The sequence below is a fragment of the Paralichthys olivaceus genome, chromosome 12 (assembly GCF_024713975.1).
Source record: "Paralichthys olivaceus isolate ysfri-2021 chromosome 12, ASM2471397v2, whole genome shotgun sequence".
Taxonomy (NCBI): Eukaryota; Metazoa; Chordata; class Actinopteri; order Pleuronectiformes; family Paralichthyidae; genus Paralichthys; species Paralichthys olivaceus.
Window position 1 is genome coordinate 9,233,493 of NC_091104.1, and position 24,069 is coordinate 9,257,561.

Here is a 24,069-nt window from a genome sequence, read left to right on the forward strand (position 1 = left end):
TCTAAAAAAATTGAATAGTTCAATTATTGGTGTCACTTTTTGCTGGTGCTGATGCAAAATTATTTCAGTTAAAACAATCAGAAGCTATAGCTGCTTCCGCTTGTTAAGTCTCCAGTTAAAATACCTGTTAAATAAAAAAACACAGGAGGTGAACCACGTCCTTTGAATATTTGTGGCTGGGGGCCACAGTTTTGTCTAGATTTGGACAAGATCATTCATTCACAGTTCGCATGCGCTGCCTATATTTACCCCAAACTACAAGGGGAAACAAAAATCAACCTGGAACCGTTTGTCAGCTGAGTTCAGGTGTTTCCCCCTCTGTGGGTTTTGAACCAGTGAAGCTTTGTTGGCTGTGTAAAACAGAAATCAGCTCAGACAATGAACATATTGCTATAATTAGCAAACACTTCAGAGCCTGTAGATTCATGAACGGTGAAACAGAAATGATTGTGCGGAAGATCAAAGCTCAGGCAGTTTGTCAAGAAAGAGCATCGGGACAGAGATTCAGAAGTTACATGATGTTTTACTAAACACCGCATGGTTTGTTTTTCTATAGATGTAGTGAAGTTTAAAATGTCACCATCTACCAGGAGTGGGGTTTGAACCCACGAGGACTATTGTCCATTGGATCTTAAGTCCAACGCCTTAACCACTCGGCCATCCTGGTGCACATGCCTCTGTCAATACAAAAGTCATGAGCAGAATTCAAACACGTGACTAACACAACAATGTGAGGGCAACAAGAGAGTCTACCTGAGCAGACACATGACGCCACAGTGCAAATACAGCCAGTCATGCTGCTAGCAAATGTCACACACATACACAGACCACAGGGTGCTGCTGAGGAAATGCAATCATTGCACACAAATTGCAAAACTGAGAAGAGGCAGCAGTGTCTCTCATGTTGTGTGCAATGACCCCAGTCACAGAGGATCTCAGCTTCAGTTCACCAGATACTAACTGCAATGTCTGTCTCATACAGAAAACACAAAGGTCTCTTTAGTTTCATTCTCATACACCGACAGTACAGAGGGACAAGGGCGGCTGTGCAAACATGAAGTCCTCTGACATGATTAGTTTCCTTGTCTCTCTGTTGTTGTCGCTCCGCCTGAATGAACACAAAGGAAAACCAAGGGAAACCTGAACAGGTCTCATTATTAAATCACATTTAATACACCAGATCTGGATTTTTATATGGATCTGCTTCAAACTGCACAAACTCATAAATATCTTTATAAACACCTTATCTCACAATGTTAAAGAAAGTGGGAAACTAATCCTAGATCCGACCCCCAGATCCAGATCTTCACTAAAAATGAAATAGTTCTTCCTTGGATCATGCTTCAGTGCTCCATAAAATACAATAGGGATTAGTTATTGTGTAATCCTGCTAACCAACTAACAAACAAACAAATGCAGAACTTCTCTGTGGACAAAATGACTTCATATGTAGTTCATAAGTGACGCCCCAGATGTATGAGAGACTTAGTTCCCTGTTTACAGTTTGTTACAGTTCATTTAAAGTTTAAATGTTTAAAACTAACCAACTAGATGAAAACATAACCTCCATTCCAGAGGTGAATATGACTGATGTGTTTGGTTCTGAGGTCATGATCAGCAACAGCTACAGGGAAACGTGGGATTGAAGCTCAGACACTTTAATCAGTCTTAAGAAGCCCAAAGCTCTCGGCCTGTAGCTGATGATAACTATATACGTATTACAAATCCACACTGATCTATTTTTCCTCCCCTGCTAACCACAATCAGTAGCTGTGTGTTTTGTTTTCACTACAAAAGGTTCACATGAAGTTCCGATTTCCAGCTTTAGATTTTCATTCAGGCTGTAAAAACAAGCCGCTCTGAGACATTTATTTATAAGTAAATTATATTTTACATCACTTAAATATCTTGCAACACAACTTACAGAGCTGAAAGTTAAAAGGAAAGAAGGCTGAGGTCTGTGCATTAAAATAACAGCTCAGATGTCTAATCATGCAGAGGCTGAACTCCGTAACAATCAGGAAACCATATCTTACTAAACAATGTTTGCATATGAATATGTGGTTGGAAACTGGCCCAGTAAAGAAAATAGACGGGTATGAAATTTCAACACAGCTGCTGCTTGAAAATGGAGTCACAGAGTAAAACAACACAATATTATATAACTTTTTAATCTAGACTCAAGGCTTTGATGAAGAAAACATGTTGCCTCAGTTGCAGCAGGGGAAGCAACAGCAGAAGAGTTTTTTGCACGGATTGTTTCTCTTGTATTTCACGGCCTTCTTGACCTGAGTCGCAGCCACGGCGACATAGTCCTGAGTTGCACCGACGTTGGCCTCGATGTTGTTCATCATGCAGCCCTGCTCCTCCACCAGCATGGCCATCTGGAAGAAGAGCTCATGGATGTCCCTGATGCGGCCCTCCAGCTCCAGAAGCTCCTTGTGGCGGTTCTCGATCTCGTTGAGCGCCGACCTCGCGGTCTTTCCCTCCAGGAGGAGGTTGTCCGAGAAGACGTTCCACTTGCCCGTCTCGATCATCTCGTCTATCTGCTCCCTGCTCACCTCCTTGCCCATGATCTCCGCCTGCCTCTGGATGCGCGTCTTGCAGTTCTCCCTTTGCACCATCTCGGCCTCGTTGTACTCGGACATGGTGCCGTGGAAGGTGTTGGTCAGAGACACGTACTGCGAACGCACCATGCGGGCTATAGCTGAGGTAGATCCGTGTTCCTCCTCCAGGTGCTTGCAGAACCTCCCCATCTTCTCCAGCCGAGCGTAAATGGCCTCCCCTCGGGCCTTGATGTTCCGGCCCAGAGCGTTGGAGTCCCGCTTGATGCTGCTTATCCTCCTGACGGATGTGAGAAACCTGGTGTTCTGTTTTCCGAGACGCTTCACGTCCATTTTGAACAGCAGCATTTCCTTCTTCATGGCCTGGGCCTCCTTGTAGATGCCGTCCATCAGGTCCTCTGCCTCAAACACGATGGCATGTTGCTCTAAGGGCTCCTCTTCCTCAGGGCTGTGGTTCTCCTCAGGTCTCTGCTCCTCCTCTGTAGACTTGGAGGTTAAGGTCTGCAGCTCACACAGCCGGTCTCTCATCTCACCTGCAAGAGGAGTCAGGAACTTTTACTGACCTCTTAACAGAAATAGTTTGACATTCAATAGCTTTGCTCTGTCCAGCGATAATAAAATCCCCCTATCAGTCGTTCTACATCAACAAATAAGAAATTAGAGTTTCATTTGTCCGTTTTATAGTTGCAGCGAAAAGTGGCAGATTTTGTAACCCTTACACTCAGCCAGTCCTGCCGTGATCCAGTTTCATTACCTCTGCCATGTATGGAGGTTCTGTTTTCACGCCGGTTTTATTGTTTGTTGGTTTGTTTGTGTGCAGGATTGCACAACAAGCAACAGCACCTCTGAAATTCACCAGGTAACACATAATATCATGTGTATTTACATTTTACCAAAACCAGAGGGAAACAACAAGCTGTTATTTTATGAGGGATTTCCCCAGAGACTCCAGGAGACTAACCCCCAAATCGTTTTCTCATGTATCATCACAGCCCCTTCGATTTATCTGGTGTTCATTTGGAGCAGTCTAACTCCTGGGTTTGGAACATATACCTTCTTTCTTTCAATATTGTCATTTCTAGGAGTTATTTTCTTACAGAAATATTAATCATTTTTAACAATGAATAAGTATTTTTTTATTTATAGTTTGTATGTATGTATGCATATCTTTGTATAGTGGGACTTGGAAACTTGAATATAAAGACTAAATTGAAAAGTGCAGAGTACCAGTTATGCTTCATTGCAGTGTAAGATGTGTTTTCTATAGAGAGACAGACTATAAACTTTAAACTCCTCTGAAGGAAGTTGCTGAGTAACTTCCTCAGCTCAGACCTTCAAATCAAATACAGGGCGTCGACCTGAGACTGTTAGTTCCTGTCAAGGTCATTTGTTTGATGCAAATAATAAATAAAGGAAAATAATGTCACTAATAAACCACAGAGCATCATTGGTGATGAAAAGCCAGCATCATGAGGGAAAAAGAAAAACTAACAACAAGTCTGTGATGAGTTAATGATCCGTAAATCACTATCACTATCACTATAAACTACGATTGTCTGAGTCCATTTTTCATCATCAGGTCTATAGGTGTGTACAAGCGCCTCGAACAACAGTGTGCACTTACCTTGTTGTGTTTTCCTCCAGTGGTGCTGTGGTATAGAAGTCGATAAAGCAGGAGAGGAGACCAAAGAGACGCTAATTTCCTCTTCTTCTCTCGGTTGTAAGAGCACATTTCAACATGTACAAGAGTCAAAGTGTGTTTCAAGAGGTCTCTCTGTCACCCCACACACACACACACACACACACACACACGCACACACGCTCTCTCTCTCTCTCTCACACTCACACACAGAGTGACGCTGTGTGTGTGAGTCAGACAGGCAGCAGCAGGTACTAACACGGAAGATCACGCCTTCTCTCTCTGCATTTCACACTCTTCACCACTTCTCCAGTTTGTGTTTGAGTGAGAGGTTTTTATTTTGTTTCTCTTTTCTTTTCTTCTTGCGTTTACACAGAGGGGCGAATTCTATGTCCAACATCTGTGCACGATTCCTGCTTCTGTAAGATCAACATTTAAGTCATTCATTTGACTGTAAGCTCTTTAAACAAAAACATTTTGGAAACTGTGATCTTCAAAAAAAGCTTAGAAAATAACAAACTGTCATATTTATTGTTATATTTATTGCTGTATTATTAGTAACTGGGACCAGTGCCCCCGGACCCCACCCATGTATTCATCCCTGGTGCAGACTGTGAAAATACTTCATTATAAGTAAAAGTACTGCAATGAAACCGTTATTAAGTATAGAGGTGGAATGTAACACAGTACATTTGGTACAATTATTTACATTACACCAGTGGCTTTTGATTATACACAATTTTATGCCAGTTTCTTTTAGATTTCCTATTAAATAATAAACACAGCATTAGTTTAATAAATCTCTCTGAACTATGTACGTTGATTTCTATTGTTTATCATTAACTCATGTTTGAAAATGGAATAACTTCACGTCATCTTCATCAATGTTCAGGTTGTTCAACAAACTGTCCCTGATCCATCGACTGTTCACTCTGTCTGAACCAACATCTGGAAAACCACTGCAGTTCAGCTACAGTCTCACAATATTCTACAACACTGACGGCTCCGGATGGCCCAGTGGTGCAGTTCTGACCACACAGATCACTGAAGCTGATCCAAACCCTGTGGCCCCTCATCACACCTATGTGTTATAACATGGGAAGCAGCCACAGAACATCTTCTTGAAGGGGTTGTTTTTATCCGATGCAGTGGCTTTATCCAGCTGGGCTGATGCCTCCTGAACGGCCACGTCAGCACTTTGGACACTTTTCTGGATGCTTTCGAAGGAGGTCCCCTGGTCCTCTATGAGCAGGGCCACATCCAGGAACAGCTCCTGGATCCCCTCCATCCTCTTCTGCAACTCCAGCAGCTCCTTGTGACGACTCTCGATCTGCAGTAAGGCAGAGCGGGCCGTTTTGCCCTCCACCTGGACGCTGAACACGTTCAACTCCTCGCCCTCCATCATCTCTTCCAGCTGCTCCTCGCTCACCTCCCTGCCCACCACCTCCATCTGCCTCTGGATCTGACGTTTACAAGCATCCCTGTGGCTCATCTCTGTGTTGTTGTAGCTGGACATAGCCTCCTGCAGAGCACTGCTCAGACACTGGTACTGTGTCCGAGCGATCCGCGCTGTGGAGTCAGAGCTGCCACGCTGATCCTCCAGTTCCCCTCTGAGAGCGTTCATCATGTGCAGCCGCTGCAGAACACCTTCTCCTCTGCGTTTAATATCTGCCCCGATTGCATTGGAGTCTCGCTTGTTAGCAGTGGTGTGTGTGGTTTTGTTTAGGGCCTGGTAGTTCACATCTTTCAGATCAGTGATGTCGTTGTGGATCTGCTGGATCTCCAGACGTATCTCTTGGGCCTCCTGCAGGACACCATCCAGGTCCTGGCCACAGTGTGATCCTGCGGCCTCTGGTCCTGACAGGTCCTCCAGCTCCACTCCACTGAAACCCTCAGAGTCAATCTGCACCTGATGAAGGTGTATTAGCCTGTCCCTCATGTCTGAGAGCGAGAGGACAAAGAAGGAGAACATATTTTAATTTAGTTACATGGGCGTGAAAATCACAAGATTTGGAAGAATTAAACCCTGAAATACTACAATTTTGTGGCCACTGGCAGCAGAAGCGGAAAGAGGCATGAATATTATGACTCTAACACCCAGTGAACTGTACAGACGTTTCAGTCCATGTTCAATTCCACACAGTGTAGAATGAGGTACACATATACTGGTTCACCTTATACATAGTTTTCTTTTTCACTGTTTGTACATTCCTGCAAAATGTGAAATCTAGACGTTTGAAATCTAGACTACGGTCTGAATCTTTATTTTTCTTAATTCTGTTTGCCAGACCTCATCTGCTTCATTTTGCCCATTTGAATCTTCTGTGCAGAAGATAGAAACTGACAAGTGAAATTAAAAATGTACTCTGGCAGATTAACATCTGGGTGTACAAATGAAAGACAAAACTATTTAAATGAATACATCAAAAGTCTCATTAGACCCAAACAAGCGTGGACTTGTTCGAGTGCTAAGTCTCCTGAGCAGAGCAAGACCGAAGGCGCCGACTGGATTCAGTCGAGCACGTCGTCTGCTGCTAAACAGCAAGAAAACAATACGCACAACAGGCTTTTCAATATCTTGCTTTTCAGTATCATGTAATTTTAGATGATCCGCCAGGTCATTTAATCTGGTTAATGACTGACCAAACAAGTTTTTAAAGCAGGAAAGTATAGTGTGAGAGTATTTTAAAGTACTTTAACTGCAAATCCTTCATGGGAAAGAATAAACAGGCAACATTTCAGATCCGACGTAAACTACCACCCAAATAACAAAATATCAAAAAGTAGCAGAATTATTGCCCTTACTTGTAAGTTATCTAAAGATGGTTTCTTCACCTTCTGTTGCACAAGCTGATCATAGAAATCCAATGGGACGTGTGACGGCTGCACACATTTTGTAAAATTTTTATTTAAATGTTAACCATCAGTGAGAAACCGGTTTCAAGAGGAAAGGTTTTTCAGAAACAAAACTTTCTGCATTCCTCTAGTGTCACATGTAGGCATCGAGTGACGTACAGTTAGATAAAGCATGGCAAAGATTCATCGCAAAGATGAATGATAAATCGGCATTTTCTACATATTCTCAGGTCAGCTGTTACAGTCCCACACTTGTGTTTTTGTATGAAAACATATGGTGGACGGTTGATAAAAGAGAACAGTGCAACGAAGAAATATAAAAGAAAATGTGTATGATCAAAGTCACAAAGTCAGGAATCATCACACACTGACACAGAGGGCAGGAAGTATTTCAGCTATGTTGTCTTCTAAAGGGGCGGGACTGAAGCCTGCGTACGAGATAATAAACAATAAAGTCGTGCAGACATCAACTCTTCTTTGCCACCGTTACAGACAGCGATCGAAGCCGACTTTCAGTTTCATGAACAAATCAAAGGGAAACCACCAACTGTCAAGTGGCTGCAAGACGGGCTGCCAGAAGAAGAAGCTGAACTAAATCTGAATGATTGAAATGTTGAGGTGATGAGTCGGTATTTCCACAGTCAGCGATGGGTTAGTAATTTCCCATCAGCCTCTGTGAGTTTGAGTCATTGTGGCTTTGTCTCTCGAAGGGGATTTTTTATTTTAGGAAGTTTGATGTGTCATTCACTCCTTCAGTGTTCAGCTCTGACATATGACCCCCCCCCCCCCCCCCCATCTCCCAATAAACCACGACACCAGCAGTAAGCTGTCTATTTCACTGTTTTAGACCTAGCATGTCACAGTTTATCTGTTTATCTATAAGCACAAAAACAATCACATAGAAACACCAGTTGCAAAATGTGAAATACTTGAGTAAAACAAGATATTCTAAATCAGAGAATACATTTATCTCTAATTTGTATATGTTCTTTGTATTAAAAGTACATTTATTGTAAGCATGGTACCTAAGAGTAATATTGTCCTTTACTTGCATCCGCTACATCTTGGGGGGAGGGGTGAAGTTTTGTACTTATTTACTCCATTATTGCATTATTCAAGATTAAACCCACAAAAAAAAAAAACCGTTGTCTTGTGTCCCTTTACAAAGTTAACATTTGTTTCGCAAATCAATTACTATTTTTGGTCTAAAGTGGCAAAATAAACAAATTTATAGAGATTTCCAAGTAGAGCTTTATTTTTGCCTTCTTCCCTCGTCACCTGATTCACCCTCAGATTTATCTTGTGACTCGCTAAAAAGGAGAATCTCCTCCTTTAATAAATGGACTAAACCAAGTTAAAACCTGGTATAGCACTAAAATGCTGCTCACAGGCTCCTTCAAACTTCAAACATTTTGCTGAAAATACTTTTCTACACTCTAATTTACTATCCTGTTCTGAACGCACTTGTAGAATCTGTATCTGTAAATTGAGTATTCATTGTGCCCAGCAGATGTCAGTGGTACAACAGTAGTATCCTTTGACTGTTCCTTTTCTCAGGTAAATAAAGGTTTAAAAAATGACGGCAATTTGCATTGAATTCAATTCGATGCAACTTTACTTATTTATGTTAGAGCTGTTATATGCAACAGCTCAAAAACCAGATCAACAAATAACAGAAGAATACAGTTACTCAGATAACTATTTAAAAAAATAGATATAGATGGATATATGGAAAGATAGACAGATAGATGATCGATAGATGGTAGATAAATGATGGATAGATGGTAGACAGATAGATGATAGATCAAATTTAAGCAGTTCCTGTAAAAAAAGTTGTGTAACAAACAGTTCCAATGAAAATATTTAAAACGAAGCATTCAATTACATTTTGTTGATTTTTATCACCAAACTCAGCCCTGAAAAAATCACAAGTTGAAAGTTCTTGTTTAAATCTAGTTATTTCTTTTTGGTCAGCTGGCTCTGATTGAAGCAGCATGTTTTTTTTAAATACATAAACTGTGTTTCGTGAGCTTCACATGTCGTCTCCCTGGTTCACTAGTCAGCAACTGAGCATGTGATCTAACTTGGCCTCCATCCCTCAGTGCTGCATTGATAACTGTTTATTGTGAATGTTCCATGAATATAAAGGATTCTTAATTAAATCACGTAATTGCCACAAGAAAACCTCTTGCAAGTTTTTCTGCAGTGTGTGTGTTGGCACAAAATGTTATTACGTGATCAGAGAAATATATATATTTGCATTTTCTTCATGGCTCAACTACAACACTATAACTCTCTCATGTCACTGCTGTTCTCTTATGTGCCACGTTTATAAAAATGTTTGCATATCTGATTGTCAGATGATTATCTCTGTAACGTGGCATGATTAATCTAATTTGTGAAGTTTTTCTTTTGCAGACAAGAATCACAACAGTGTTATTGAAGTGAAGTGGACTGATTTCATTTCCACATACTGTCAAAATTCAAAAAGAAAACAATATCACAAGTCTGCTGTTCCTCATGTTTTCTTATCCAATTTCATGTACAGAGCAAGACACTTTGGCAAAGCATAAAAAGGAGGATGCATTCATGTGATTTCAGTTTCTTTCATAAACTTATATTTGATGCACTGATTCAAAAAAAAAAAAAAGTTGGAACATGTACCCACATGCAGACGGACTCAGAGAGAACCCCTGCATGTTATTCCATTACATTGCATCAGGCCTCCAGAGTTAGGCTTCAGTAATCAGTGGAGAAAACATCAGCTGTTTTCAGTTATCCAAAGTTGTGACTCGAATTAATTCAGCTTATTAGCGCCGTGCTGAGGCTCACATAACAGCACCAGTGTGTCCAAGCATTTGATCGAATTAACATGAATGTCTGTCATGGGTTTGGACATGTTACTCTGCTCCCACTGTTTCCCAAGGTCTCACTTTGTTCAACTGTGGCTCATCAGTGTTCAGTAAACCTGTCCTCAGCTTTACCACCCGGTCAATGAGGGAGGTCAGTGCAGGTATACATGCTGGAGATTAGGCGTCTTATAATGCACTGTTTCATTTTTATTTTTGCTAATTTCTTATTAAAAGGTCGAGCTTTTCCAGTTGACTTTCTTCAAGTTCGGACAACTTATCAGTTTTATGTGTTGTCCGGTCTTGATTCCGCCCACATGTCTCAATTTAATATCCAAATCATGTTAAGACTGTTTTGCTCCGGAGCTGCACTTGACCAGTTAGTTAGATTTCCATTTTCATGAGAAAACTCTGTGCTTGACTCCACAATCATCTTAATTTCACGCTGATATATTATTTTATTGCAATTACACAGTATCATTGGCTAATCAGCAAATATACCTTAAAACCCAAAGACACCAACAACCATTGAAATATCAGGTGAATCGTTCGGTGTAACTTACTTCCCGAGTTTAATGAAATCTCCCGTTGCCTTGTCTGATGCTTGTGTCCTGACCTGACCTGCAAAACACACAAACATTTGGTTCTGAAATAAATGACACAACTTAACATAAAGTTGGAACTTCATCAAATAATCCTATATATCACAGATTAATGAATCAGTTTGAATAATATAGTCAACTATTTACTGTTTTTACTACTCCTCCAGATTTTGGAACCACTTCCTAATAAGGCATCCTTTAAACAGTGCTATAGTTGTGACTAATAAATGCTTTACAGATGACTGAAGAGAGGCAATAATGAGGAAATATTTGGGATAAGACATCAAGTCTGCAGTTGTATGTCATTAATCAAATATTTTGACCTATAAGTTGTAAGAACTTAAATAATTTTTGGTCCAGAAAAGTTGAGGGCTTTGGTTAATGATTTATTAATGTTCATAAATGTATTCATTACAGTTTATACGGCCTATATAAAGGGTGTCATATTGGAAAGTACCTGTTTTTATAACCAAACAAGCCTTATGCTCATTTCTCTGAAGCATTTACAGCTTAAACGTAGATCAATAGTAACAATTACTCCATTTCTAACATTGCATTTATTGCAAAGATCAAATTTCTGTGTGTGTTTTATATCATTCCTGTTATGTTATGATAAACATGTACAGAGAAGATGATCCAGAAAACTCTGTGGTTTCCTCTGAGATTGGACGCCTGATGTCTCAGCCAGTTACATAAACTCTTTCATTCAAGAGGTGGTGACTTATTCCCTTGCAGCTGACTCAACAACATCCCCAGCAGCCAGTCTGAGCTTCTTTGAGCTGACATGACAGACATGATAATCAGATTGGTTTGCTCATTTGTCAGAGTGAAGAAGCAACTCCAACTTTCTCCGAAAAAGGCCACGGTGAATTAAACCAAATCATTTTTACATCTTGATTTCCGTACGGATCAAAGAAACATAATGTAACATGTCCATTAGTGAGCTGTAGAGGAAGTGAGCTTTATGTATTTTTTTATACTTAATTCAACAATAAAAACTCACATTCGCAAAAGTACATGCATATAAGAGTGTAACCAGGAACATTGACATGCAAATCAAAAACAGGACGTAACGGATGAGCTACATAACCACAGCACTGTATTATGCAAAGGTACCTTAACAGACTGTTTGATAGAGGAAAAATAACATTATCCGTTTAAGCTCTATTTTGGTCGAAGATCTTTTTCCTAGAACTTTTCTAATCACTTTCATGCCCTATATTGAAAGACTTGAAGTTTGGATAACCAGGCCCTGTTCAAAATATTCTGCCCACACAGTGACCTTGAGTTGCTCTAGATCCTGATTACATATTTGTACATGACACACATAAAGAGAATACTTCAATCAAGATAAAGATGTATAAGTATTTATAATGTATATTCTTTAATTTGTTTATTACCAGTGATCTCTGTTTGCGTCCACCTCTTCTGGCACACGTGGTTTCTCATTTTGAAGCGATACAGTTGTTGGCACAATCTGTTAAAGGTGAAAGAATTCCCTTGTTACTACGATAGATTCCGAGGTACAACTTCAATAATTCATCTGTAGTCATTTCAGAGGCCGTCATATGTGGTTAGCAGTTTGATTCTTAAAAGTTCGACTTTAATCTCAATCACCACCAAGTTTAGTGGAGGTGATAACACAAGTCCTCACCATTCACTGAGACATGGAATCTCCAGTCTGATCTTTTCTACGACGGCTCCACAATTAAACACAACTTAGCTAAATGCTCACACTGTAACTACAGTAATGATGTTTCCTTACCGGCTATTTCTGCTGCAGTCAATTGAGTCTGAGGGAACATACAGTACTTTATTCATTTTAAAAAAGACGAGCAAACGGGTGTGCTGCTAATACGCTAGCCTATTTTAGTAACATTTGAAATGACATTAAATAAAGTGACCACAAGGTGACCTCAAAACAAGTTTGATCAGAGGCAAAACCTTCGCCTTGCTGTTGGCTAGCCATCGAGCTAATGTTGGTTAAGCTACAGAGCTGTACTTTTGCCAAATCAATTCAACGTGACCAAAACAAACAGATCCAGTGAAACATGTCAACATGTTCAATGATCCCGAGGAGAAATCATCAGTGTTACACACTTCTGCTGGTTGAGCCTGATGTTGAGCTTCTTCATGTGAAGCCTCGACACTAACACATGTACGAGCAGTCTTGCATCATTGGCGTAAAATGAGTTTGCTGTTGATAACGACTGGACTTACAAAGGGCGACAGTGTTTATTACACAGTCTGACAGAAAACACTTCCACCTTGATAAATTAGTTATCAACTGTTACGCTAACTAACCACATTATCTGTTAAATTACATGCAAAGGGTTACACTATTCTTTTTCTATTTTGCTATATTATCTTGCACTGTAAGAGCCTTACAAACTCACATGAAGTGAACCTTCTGGAGGAAATTTCCCACAGTCAGGCTACGGAATCACTGTTTCTCTCCGGTTGTGTTAAAATAATATTTATAAACAAATGTGTATTAGGAAACATTTGTTAAAATACACTTGACCAAACATCTAAAATGATCACACAGCCAAAAACGTATAAACAGTGAATCTGAGCCGTGTTCCCTTTCATATGAAATAACCATTTCAAACCTTTAGATATCGGCTACTTACCAGGCATTACATCATAACTATATATATATATATATAAATATATATATATAGTTATGATTTATGCATTTTTACACGCATTCATACACTTCACAGACATGCATATATATGTATATATATATATATGTATACGTGTGTGTAGAGTATAGCAATACTTTCTACACAGACATATACATTTAGTATATATAACTATAATGTACATATCATACACACATATTCATATATACACATAAATATAAAAGAAATACCTTTATATATATATAGTGTACTACAGTTTATTTGCAGATGAAGTCTATGGCTGAAGCTTGTTTGTTTTTCTCCTCCTCATTTTGATGCAGTAGGGGGCGTGCCGGTCCTGGTCGGACCGATCCGGGCCAATCCGTGCCGGGCCAAGTCTCCTGTCCTGACTTCATGTGATCCTGCAGGGCGGCGTTTGCCTCAAAAAAAAGAAATTGTTTTGCCAGATGCGGTCAGTCGCTGTCGGCCCCTCACGGAGCTCCGGCCTGCAGCAGCTCGGGGATATTTCCATGAGTTGTTGGGACAGTGACGCTGCAGCGGTGAACCAGAGACTGCGTTTAAAAACATGGGAGACGCTCAGTCTGCGCAGCGGGAGATCAGCACCGAGGCAGCGGGGGAGGAGGAGAGAGGAGCACCGGAGGATGCTCGGGTCGATCACAGCACTGAGGACAAGGTATCATGGCACACACTCTCTCTCATCAGCATCTCTGCATGATCCTGCAGCACCATTTCTGCATGTGAGCACAAACTTCATGTTTCCTCTCACATGTTCCTGCGGCTTCACTGCAGAAACAGATCAGTTCTGAAATGTTTCTAAAATGCTGATGCTGGATGTTGTTGCTGTCAGGACGGTGCAGCTGCTGCCTGCCAACATCTCCATTAACCCAGAGATACAGGGAAAGTCTCATTGGAAAGAACTGCAGCACATCAGGGCTATTCTGGGATTCTGGCTTTTAATGATAATAAATAAAAGCTTTCAGCTTTGTTGTTACAGAAAAAGGACCATTTATCAATTTCTCCATAAAGATGCAAAATGAAGTCATTCAATTTACTCATAATACTAATACTAATAATGTATCACTAATTTATATAGCACTTTCAATGACATAGTTACAAAGTAAGATAAATAAATAAAATAAACAGTTTAACTGAATTGTTTACACAACTCAGATAAGATCAGGAAATGCTTTCCTGTGCATTTAGACATAAAGATGGCACGGACGCAGACAGACAGCTTTTCCCTGGGACATCATTTCAGGCTCTGACCCCTTAAATTTTCAAACCTAATCTCTGGAACAGTCAGAAGACCTCTGCCTGACGATCTCGAGCTGTGAAATGGTTTACGCTGGATTAAAAGATCTAAATTATTATCAGGAGCCTGGCTCTTGAAATCAACAACAAATAGGTAGAATATAAAAGTTCAACGTAAAAAGTTATTGAACTCTTGGAACTGTAAATGCTCCAAATTGTTGCTGACTTGCTTTGGTAGTTTGAGGTGACCTGGTCTCACCCTGTATTCATTGCAGTGGTTCGAATGCACTGTAGATGAAGAGGGAAGTAGCGTGGAGGAATAATGACCTCTCATTCTTGGAGAACCTAAGTGAAGCCCAGGGGAGAGATGGAATTTCCCCTGAGCTGCACTCAGTAGAGGCAACATCGATTATTTGTATAAAACATGATCACTGACTCACGCTGAGCAGGAAGTCAATTAGACAGCACTGTACTGTCAGAATAAAAATAACTTGATTTGTTGATCTAATGGCATCACTGACCTTTGAGACTCTTGTGATTTTATAATGGAGGAAAATATGTTATTAACAAATGCATTAATGCTGAATTCTTAAGTTTTAAAGGATGTTTCTTCAGTTAGTTTTTGTTCACCAAACAACTGATGAGCTACATTATCTGTCAACACTTACTGGTTTTGTTTGCAAAGCAATCTCAATTAAACAGATCTTTGTTGTGTTTTTCTGTACTTGATGTACGAACTGTTTGGTGACACTTTACTATTCTGGCTCAGGATGACTGAGAACCAAGAGATTTGTTTTCCCAGCTAATAAAGGAGTGGTGTAACTGTCAAGAGGTGAATAACATTTGACTGTAAAAACCAGCTCAAAGCAATCAGTAATCAATCTTTTAGCATTTCCAAATGTTTCCATTTGAAGTGTTTTTTATCCTCTCAATTTCATTTGCCATCAACTTATGTCACATTATTATAAATTTAAATACAACTGCAAGGCACCCGCAGAAGTTAAGTATTGGCTAGATGGCACATTTTCAAAGAATAAATCATGTGTAGTTTGATTTAAATGGGTAACAGATTACACGTCCAAAAACAGAGCCTACCTAAAAGTACTGCATAAAAGAGAGGGAAGTACTGTGCATGCAAGAAGGAAAATGGCTGGAAATCGAATCTACTATCAATATCTAACACTGTACTAATTGGGGTTACTAGGGAATATGACCCATGCAGCTTTTTTTAACCGAGTCTAACTATGTTTAACTGTTACTTCACACTAGTTGAAGGACATGTGCTTTTCATTCCCCATCGCCTGCTCAGACTCTTCAGACTAATCTGGCTCACGAATTTGAGATTGGAACAATTAGAGTTGTTAAACTAAACTGTATGTTATCATCACACCAAACTAACAGTGCCTCTGTGCTGTTTACAAAATAGGACTTTTGAGCCTTCAGTTAATCGAAGATTTAAATTCTTTGCTTTTATGGAAGTACAAAATCAAACAGATTTATTCATTCGTCTATGACTAAGGCAGAATTGTCACTGCAGTACTTTTTTTTCATGTTTTGTTTCAGTCTCTCATAAATAATGGGCAAATCTCGGAGATCAATGGAAAAGCAGACAGCACTATAGCAGAAGTTGATGATCACCGTGGTGATGCGATTGCTGCAGAGGGTGAGTTCTTACAAGTTGTGTATTATTGCTCCCTGACAGACAGTTTGCATTATCTTAACAAGACTTGTTGAAATTCAGACAATATATAATTTCACCTGAGTCTGTTGTGTTGTAATATTTAAAATCTATTTTGGTTTAGCGTCCCTTTCTCCAGAGGAAGATGTTTTACAAACAGTGAGGCCACTTAAAGAAGAAAGATCACCATCAGATAATGTTGAAATAAATCAAAAGGAATCACCTGAAGAAACCGATGCTATTGAAGAACTACCCCTGGAAATGACTGAAATGGATGCAAAGCAGAATGACATCAATGAAAGCTTTAAGAGATTCTTCAGTAACATTGGTTTGAAACTGACGGTAAAAAGAGGCTCAGTAGAAAAAGATGAAATAACAGCTGATGCACCAGATGAAACGAACAAGAACGAATCAGACAGACCAGAAAACACAGATGATACGGCGGATGAACCTGAAAGTGTGAAAGCTGAGTCGAATATTGATCAGAAGACACAGGGGACTTATGACAATGATTCAACAACATGTCCAACCTTGACAGATGTTACATCAGAAGACACACTAGAAAATGCAGAGGAGAAAACAACAGAGGCCAAAGAGGTAGTTGAATCTGAGGCAGCAACACCTTCACCTGTAGTTGAAGACTTACAGGAACAAAAGGATGCCACCCTTGAAGAGGAAGACCTTCATACACCATCTACAGCTAGCCCTGAGGCAGAGGAGGTCGTATCTCCAGTGAAAAGGTTTTTTACAACTGGAATCTTTTCAGGGCTACGGAAGAAAAAGAAGTCCACAGGGGATGAGACAACTGAGAAAGAACTGGTGGACATGGGAGGAAAGGAAACAGAACAGAAAACAGAAAAAACTGTAGAAGTACAACAGGATAAAGACGAGATTGGACAAGGTGTTGAAGCAACTACAGTTGAGAGAGAACACATAGAAAAAGAACCTAAGGAGGAGATCATCTCTACAGCATCAGCTCAGCCGATGAACGATGGGGAATCACCTCCCGCAATTCCAGCAACTATAACTGTCAATGAGCCTGACATGAGCTCTCAAGACAAAGTTCAAGACAGTCCAATGAAATGGTTCCTATCAGGGTCAAGTTTAAGGAAACTCTCCAAAAAGCAGAGAGGCAGGAAATCAAGTAATACAATGTTGTCAGACTCTGAAGAACACTTATCAGATCAGCTCATGTCACCTACCAAGCCGGCTGAGACCCAGAAAGAAGAAAGGCCGGAACAACACTCTGCAGAGGCAGCAGTAGAGGAGGATGGTGCATGGGCCTCTTTCAAAAAACTTGTTACTCCGAAAAAGCATATGAAGAAGTCCTCCTTGACCAGTGAAGAGACACCAATCACAGGCTCAGTAGAGGAAACAAAACCAAGTGAAAAAGGGCAAATATCAGATCACAGCACCGAAGAAGGCAAAAAAAGAAAAGATTCGTCTGTGTCATGGGAAGCTGTTTTGTGTGGATCAGGAAGGAGACGAAGCAGAAGCCGAAAAACATCAGACTCTGAGGATGAATCACCCCAAGTTGAAAATGACAATAAGAAGCGACAGTCGCCGCTAGGAAGTTCTAACGAAGTTGATGAAACAGTTTCCCCCAATGTAGGAAGTCCTTCAGAGGGTGATGGAGGATCAACATGGAAATCATTTAAAAAACTTGTCACTCCCAAAAGGAAAGCCAAGGATGAGGTGGAAAGCAAAGATAACATTCAGTCTGACAGTGAAAGTCATCAGGACGATTCCTCCTTTTCAATAAAGAAACTTCTTCCAAGAAAAAAGAAGAAGTCTTCTGAAAATCAAGACCAAGTATCTTCTGATGAGGCTGAAAAGGAGGTTGTTTCAAGTGATGAAGACTCTGAGACTCCAGCTGTCATTCCCTTGTCAGAGTTTGATACAATCGAAACCGAAGTTCACATTAAAACAGAGGCTGATGTGGAGAGTGATGTAGCCAAGGAGGCAGATGATCAACTGCAGCAAGACCTCTGTGATCAGACGTCTCAACCAGTCCTACCTTGTGATGGGCTGCAACCGGAAGTAAAGAAAGTCCAAGAAGATAAGGATACTTTTAAAAATGAAACATCGACAGCTCTTGCTTCAAATGAGGAACCCGAGGACCTTACAGAGTTAATCAGTAAACATCAACAACTCAGTGATATTCCAGAGGAGGGTATAATTACAGAGACCAATGCCACTCCAGCTTCAGTCCCTGAGGAGCCAGCTCCAGATGACACTATAGCTGAGGATCTGATAGAGATCACATCTGAGGCTGTAACTGCTCCAGAGCCTGTAGACATTACCACAGCAGATGAAACTGAGATGATCTCTGCAGTTTCTCAGCTGTCAGAGTCTTCAAACACATCTGGCAACACAACACCAGTCCCTGTAGAATATGAGGTCAAACCTACAGAGGATCTCCTGCATCAGGTTGTTGAATCCATCTCCTTAAGTCCAAATGTTGTCCCAGTGTGTTCAGACGAGGTTAACTCAGAAAGAATAGTTGGATCCGTCTTGCATCAAATACTTGAAACATTTGTAAAAGAAGAGCCAACAATTCTACAAATACATGGGAAATCAGATGCAGCCTCCATTAGCATTGGACTAAATGTTGAAGAACTGGAAATGATCAACAAACTCACAACAACAGCCCAAATAGAGGGCATATCTGAAGTCCATAAATCTGTTTCCACAGAAATTGTGTCTAATGCTCCCACTAAGGAGGTTGTCACTGCTGAAATGGCTGTTGATGAAGTGCATGAGGTCAATGTTTCACATCCAGAAGAAAGGATAAATGAATTAGAAATTAATAATGTGAGCCAGCATCTGGTAAAAACTCAATCTGAGGCAAATGAAGCTGGGTCTTTAGAGATACTACCCGAAGGTGGAGCAGCTGTTGAAGATGAAGGTTCTCTTCTAGGGGCAAATCAAGATGAAAAAGAGCCCCAAGAAATGAACTCTCAAGAAGTACAATCAACTGCTACAGTATCAGAAGAAAGTAAAGATGGGGGTGTGGAGGAGGAAGACCAGACTCAAATCATAGATCAAGTTCAAGTTGAGAGTCAAGATCAACCAGTAGAGTCGGATTTGCAAGAATCACCAGCTGTAAGCAAAGCCATGTTAGATTCAGAGGAGGGTAGTGGTCATTTTATTGAAAAGGAAGTAATCAAGGAAGATATCACAGCAGAAGTGACTGACAAACCCAGAGAGGACACAGAGCCTAACGCTGAATTTAATGTTGAAGCAGAGAAGGAAACCAAACTACAAGCAGGCGCTGCACAAACTGAACATACTGAAGATCCTGACGTGTTAGAAAGTGTACTAACAACATTAGTAGATATGCAGGAGGGTAGTGGTCAATTGCTTGAAAATGAAGTACTGAAAATTAAAGACATCCCAGCTGAGGAAATGGTTAGAGACAAACCCCAAGAGGAAACAGAATCTGTCACTGAATATAATGTTGAAGCAGAGAAGGAAACCAAACTACAAGCAGCTTCTGTGGAAACTGAAGATGCTAAAGAACCAAAAATGTTAGAAACTGAACAAACATTAGATTCAGAGGATGGTAGTGCTCAATTGCTTGAAAATGAGGCAATAAGTGAACGTACTCCAGCAGAAGAAATGGCTACAGACAAACGACAAGAGGAGAAAGTGCCTCTCACTGAAAATAATGTTGAGACAGAGACAGAAAGCACATTACAAGATTCTGTCAAAACTGAACATGCTGAAGAACCGGAAGCATCAGTCACACTAGATTCAGAGGAGGGCAGCATTCAATTGCTTGAAAAGAAAGTAACCTCAGACAATATTCCAGCAGAAGAAGCAGCTGCAGACAAAGAGGACACCAAGTCTCTCACTGAATGTAATGTTGAGACAGAGACAGAAAGCAAATTACAAGAAGATTCTGTCAAAACGGAACATGCTGAAGAACCAGAAGCGATAGAACCTGAACAAACAGCCTCTTTAGATTCAGAGGAAGGTAGTGCTCAATTGCATGAAAAGCAAGTCATATCAGAAGTTACTCCAGCAGAAGAAACAGTTACAGACACACCACAGGAGAAAACGGACCCTGCCAAAGGACATGTTGAAACAGAGAATGAAAGCAAACTGCAAGCTGATTCTGGCAAAACTGAACATGCTGAAGAACCAGAAGCGTTAGTCACATTAGATTCAGAGGAGGGCAGCATTCAATTGCTTGAAAAGAAAGTAACATTAGACGATATTCCAGCAGAAGAAGCAGCTGCAGACAAAGAGGACACCAAGTCTCTCACTGAATGTAATGTTGAGGAAGAAACAGAACATAAACTACAAGCCGATGCTGCCAAAACTGAACATGCTGAAGAACCAGAAGCATTAGAAGCTGAGCAAACAGCCTCATTAGATTCAGAGGAGGGTGGTGTTCAATCACCTGAAAAGGAGGAAACAAGAGAAGAGATTCCAGCAGAAACAACAGCTACAGACAAACCCAAAGGGGAAACAGAGCCTGGTACCGAATGTAATGTTGAAGCAGAGGAGGAAACCAAACTAGAAGCAGATTCTGCTAAAACTGAACATGCCAAAGAAGTAGTCGCATTAGAAACAACACAAGCAGCCTCATTAGATGCAGAGGACAGTGTTCAATTACCACAAGAGGAAGTATCAGAGGACAATAATGCAGCAGAAACTGTTACAGAAGAAACAAAACAACAGGCAACAGAAAACCAAGTTGACCCCAGAGAGCCAGAAAACAAAGAACTGAAAACAGATACCCCAAATATTGAACACCACAAAGTTCCAGAGGTTTCAGGGGCTGTACAAGTATCCAAATTAGATTCAGAGGAGGGTAGTGTTCAATCTCTTGAAATAGAAGTTACGCCAGAGACCACTATAGAGGCAGAAACTATTACAGATGAACCAAAAGAGGAGACAGAGCCTCTCACTGAAGTCATTGAACCGGTGGATGCTTTTAAAACTGAACATGTTCAAGAACTAGTTCAAGAACCGGTATTAGAAGATGCACAAGCAGCAATGCTAGATTCAGAAGAGGGTAGTGCCCAATCACTTGAAAAGGAAGTGATTTCCGAACAGATTCCACCAGAAGAAACTGTTGCACATGAAGTAGCACGTGCAGCTGAAGGCAGTGCAGAGTCAGAACTATCGGGAGAGGATGCCAAGACTGAACATGTTCAAGAACCAGAGGTATTACCTGCTGATGTAAATGACACTGCAACTGAAACAGAACCTGAGGTAGAGGCATCAACGCCTGCTCATGTAGTCCAACAAGGTTCTGAGGAAAGTAGCGCTCCCAATCCAGAACCCACTGATTCAGTGACAGTTGAAGGTGAGACTAAAGTTGTGGCAGATCTGAATCAGGATTTAAGCAGAAATGAAGATCAGGAAGCGGAGAGTACACCACAAGATGTTCATGTTGGCCAGGAAGACCAAATCCCTGAAGCTGTAGATGAGATACAGACAATAACAGCAGTTCATGTATCCTCTGTTAATAATGAAGCAAGTAGTGCTCAGGTCAGTGAAATAAATGTATTTTCTGAAGTAACCCCAACACCTTGTGTAGAAAATGTCACAGTTTCACTTGAACCAATTCACGAGGTGCATCTCAGTTCAGTGCAATCCAGTGTTGAGGAAGAAAGAGGTCAAATTCGAGGTTTGGAGGTAAAGAGTGCTCCAGTGCAGCATGCTATAGTTGCCCAAGTGATTACATGTTATCTAAAAGACAATGCAGCTGCGATACCTGACACTTTGATAGAGACGACATCAGACAGTTGTGAACCATTGATCGACTCTGTGGCAAGTGAGCTCGGGTTCAATGAGACGAATGAGACTACAACACCATTAGTGAAAAACTATGTGACGAAGACGGGCGAGGAAGGTAGTGTGGTTAAAATGATGAATGTGCCATCGGTACAGTTTGAGGATAATCATAGAATTCAAGTGCAGGTGGTTGATGTTGATGTCAAATCAGCCACGATGATTGTTGACACAGTGCTAGAGGTAGGAGTAACAGAAACCAAAGAAGTTATGGATATGTGTCACGAAACAGTTAAAGAAGTAGACAAACTTTCTGCCACATTGGACAGTGAAGAGATAATAAGGAGCGAAGAAAACAAAGTGACCATTCAAGAAGTTATTCAACATGTAAGGGAGAACTTACCAGAGACAGTACCTGAATCAGAACTCGTCAACACGGAACAAGAAGTTATTAAAGAGACGGATGTTGTGGCTGAGAAAACTGAGATACCTGAAAGTGAGTCAAGTGAAGTGGAGGATCAAAAAGTGGTGGAGGATGATATTGTAACATGCAAAGAAAGACAAGATGAAGGATGTGATGTCATAAATGATGACTCCACAAAAGGGTTTGAGAACCTCATGCAAACGCCTGATATTCCAGAAAGGTTGGATGTTTTGATCCATGATCCCAAAGAGGATTTAGAGAAGCCTGAAGCTGAAGTGAAAAAGTCTGAAGCAGATGTCTCGACGACAGATGTGAAGAAAAAAAATGAGGAAGCACAAACTCCACAAATTGAGATTGTAACGGCGAACACCGGATTAGTCGTCCCCCAAAACACTGGAGTGATCTCATCAGTAGGTAATGTCGAGCCCCCCTCTAGCCTTTCGATAGAATTCAAATTTAACATACAGTTTGGACACGCAAAGGAACCGGCTTCTCCACCACCGTCAACAGAGAGAACTGAACCAATGAAACAGACAGTGGTGGCTGAGGTATGCGAGGTAGTAGAACCCAAAGAAGAGATAAATCCAGCACATTCTGAAGAGAGACAGAAACAGACAGAGGTGACTGAGGTCACAGTTCAGGGAACAGAAGTCACACAAGCAGCAAACTTAGATTCTACAGAAAGCCCAGTGATCATAAATCAACCAGTTCTTCTGGATGTTGGAATGCAAACAGTGGAAATAGTGGAACCAGTAGATCAAATTAAATCAACAGAGAGAGGAACCCCCAATGTCCAGGCGAAAGAAACGATCCAAACAGTGAGGCAAAAAGAGAAAAGAGGAGTGTTCCTGAGTCAGCCACTACTCTCTGAAGTGTGTGAACAAGAAACCAAAGCAGAAGAACCTGTCAAACACACAGAAGAGGAAAATGACCAGGATGTGTGGATGGATGCTGAGGAGGACATCAACAATCAAGAGGAAACAGAGATGTCCCTTCACGAGGTGCAGGAGCCTCCAGAACATCAGGCAATAAGTGACCAGGAGGAAACAGTTGCACTTGAAGCTGCGCAGGAGTTTGAAATGGCTGATTCCAGGATTGAAGGAGAAGAAAGTCAAGGGGAGACGCTTGAAAAAGGAGAAACGTGTGAAACTGAGAGTGAAGGTGAAGATTTTGCTGTTGCACTTGAGGATCCAGAAAATGCTACTGCAAACATCATGACGATGGAGTGGGATTAAACCTGTGTCGATGACTGGTAAGTCTTGCATTTTGTTGTTGTAACATCAATTTAACAATTATCCAGCCTGAGAACGTCCTTGAAATCATCATATTCACTGAATTATGTGTATTCATTCATACCATCCCTTTTTCCATAGAGTTGGACAATCAAAAAAGAAGATTCTAAGGAGTCGAGCCAGAGAAGACCTGACTGGTGGAAGAAACTACATGAGACATGTTTGGGGTTTTGTTTGTGGCATGTCTGCTTTTATTTGTACAGTCCTGGTGAAGGTGGGTATGCACTTATGGGTGAGCTAATGGTGCAGCCCAACATTTTGTTACTGGGTAAATGCGTCTCTTCTCAGGGGAGGGGGGTTACATGATTTGCTGTGTAGTGCAATTTGGAATACCGATAGAATAGAATGAATATGTCTGGGAGAGTATGGCGGTATTTCTTATTGAAAATCTGTTGTTTTTATGGTAAATTGCTTCGACAACATCTGTTAAAAACAGAATTCATAATGTACGTCACAGGTACAGGACACACTCATTTTTCTTGATATATATATATATATATTATATGTAGATATTAAAT

The 24,069-nt window shown here is 40.7% G+C and overlaps 3 protein-coding genes and 1 non-coding gene across 5 annotated transcripts; 1 reads left to right on the top strand and 3 right to left on the bottom strand.

Annotated features, from left to right (window-relative positions):
- Positions 1-584: 584 nt before the first annotated feature.
- trnal-uaa (transfer RNA leucine (anticodon UAA)) lies at positions 585-667 on the bottom strand. Its single transcript has one exon. It is a non-coding gene; the product is annotated as a tRNA-Leu (tRNA).
- Positions 668-1,823: 1,156 nt separating this feature from the next.
- On the bottom strand, positions 1,824-4,545 carry stx11a (syntaxin 11a). The gene is made up of 2 exons (XM_020097992.2): positions 4,189-4,545; positions 1,824-3,097 (listed from the first exon to the last, which is right to left on the bottom strand). The coding sequence occupies exon 2, from the start codon at positions 3,090-3,092 to the stop codon at positions 2,211-2,213; it is 882 nt and encodes a 293-aa protein (XP_019953551.1). The 5' UTR covers positions 3,093-3,097; positions 4,189-4,545; the 3' UTR covers positions 1,824-2,210.
- A 180-nt stretch (positions 4,546-4,725) lies between these two features.
- On the bottom strand, positions 4,726-13,507 carry LOC109636363 (syntaxin-11-like). 2 transcript variants are annotated; one of them, XM_069535902.1, is made up of 4 exons: positions 13,389-13,507; positions 11,911-11,987; positions 10,472-10,529; positions 4,726-6,144 (listed from the first exon to the last, which is right to left on the bottom strand). In XM_069535902.1, exon 4 carries the CDS (start codon positions 6,140-6,142, stop codon positions 5,285-5,287), a length of 858 nt encoding a protein of 285 aa, XP_069392003.1. In that variant the 5' UTR covers positions 6,143-6,144; positions 10,472-10,529; positions 11,911-11,987; positions 13,389-13,507; the 3' UTR covers positions 4,726-5,284. The 2 variants fall into 2 exon arrangements, with proteins under 2 accessions (XP_069392003.1, XP_019953563.2); XM_020098004.2 differs by lacking the exons at positions 10,472-10,529; positions 11,911-11,987; positions 13,389-13,507 and adding an exon at positions 7,009-7,138.
- Positions 13,508-13,589: 82 nt separating this feature from the next.
- On the top strand, positions 13,590-23,774 carry akap12a (A kinase (PRKA) anchor protein 12a). Its single transcript, XM_069535900.1, has 4 exons — positions 13,590-13,831; positions 15,973-16,072; positions 16,212-23,511; positions 23,633-23,774. The coding sequence occupies exons 1-3, from the start codon at positions 13,724-13,726 to the stop codon at positions 23,492-23,494; spliced, it is 7,491 nt and encodes a 2,496-aa protein (XP_069392001.1). The 5' UTR covers positions 13,590-13,723; the 3' UTR covers positions 23,495-23,511; positions 23,633-23,774.
- The last annotated feature ends 295 nt before the right edge of the window (positions 23,775-24,069 follow it).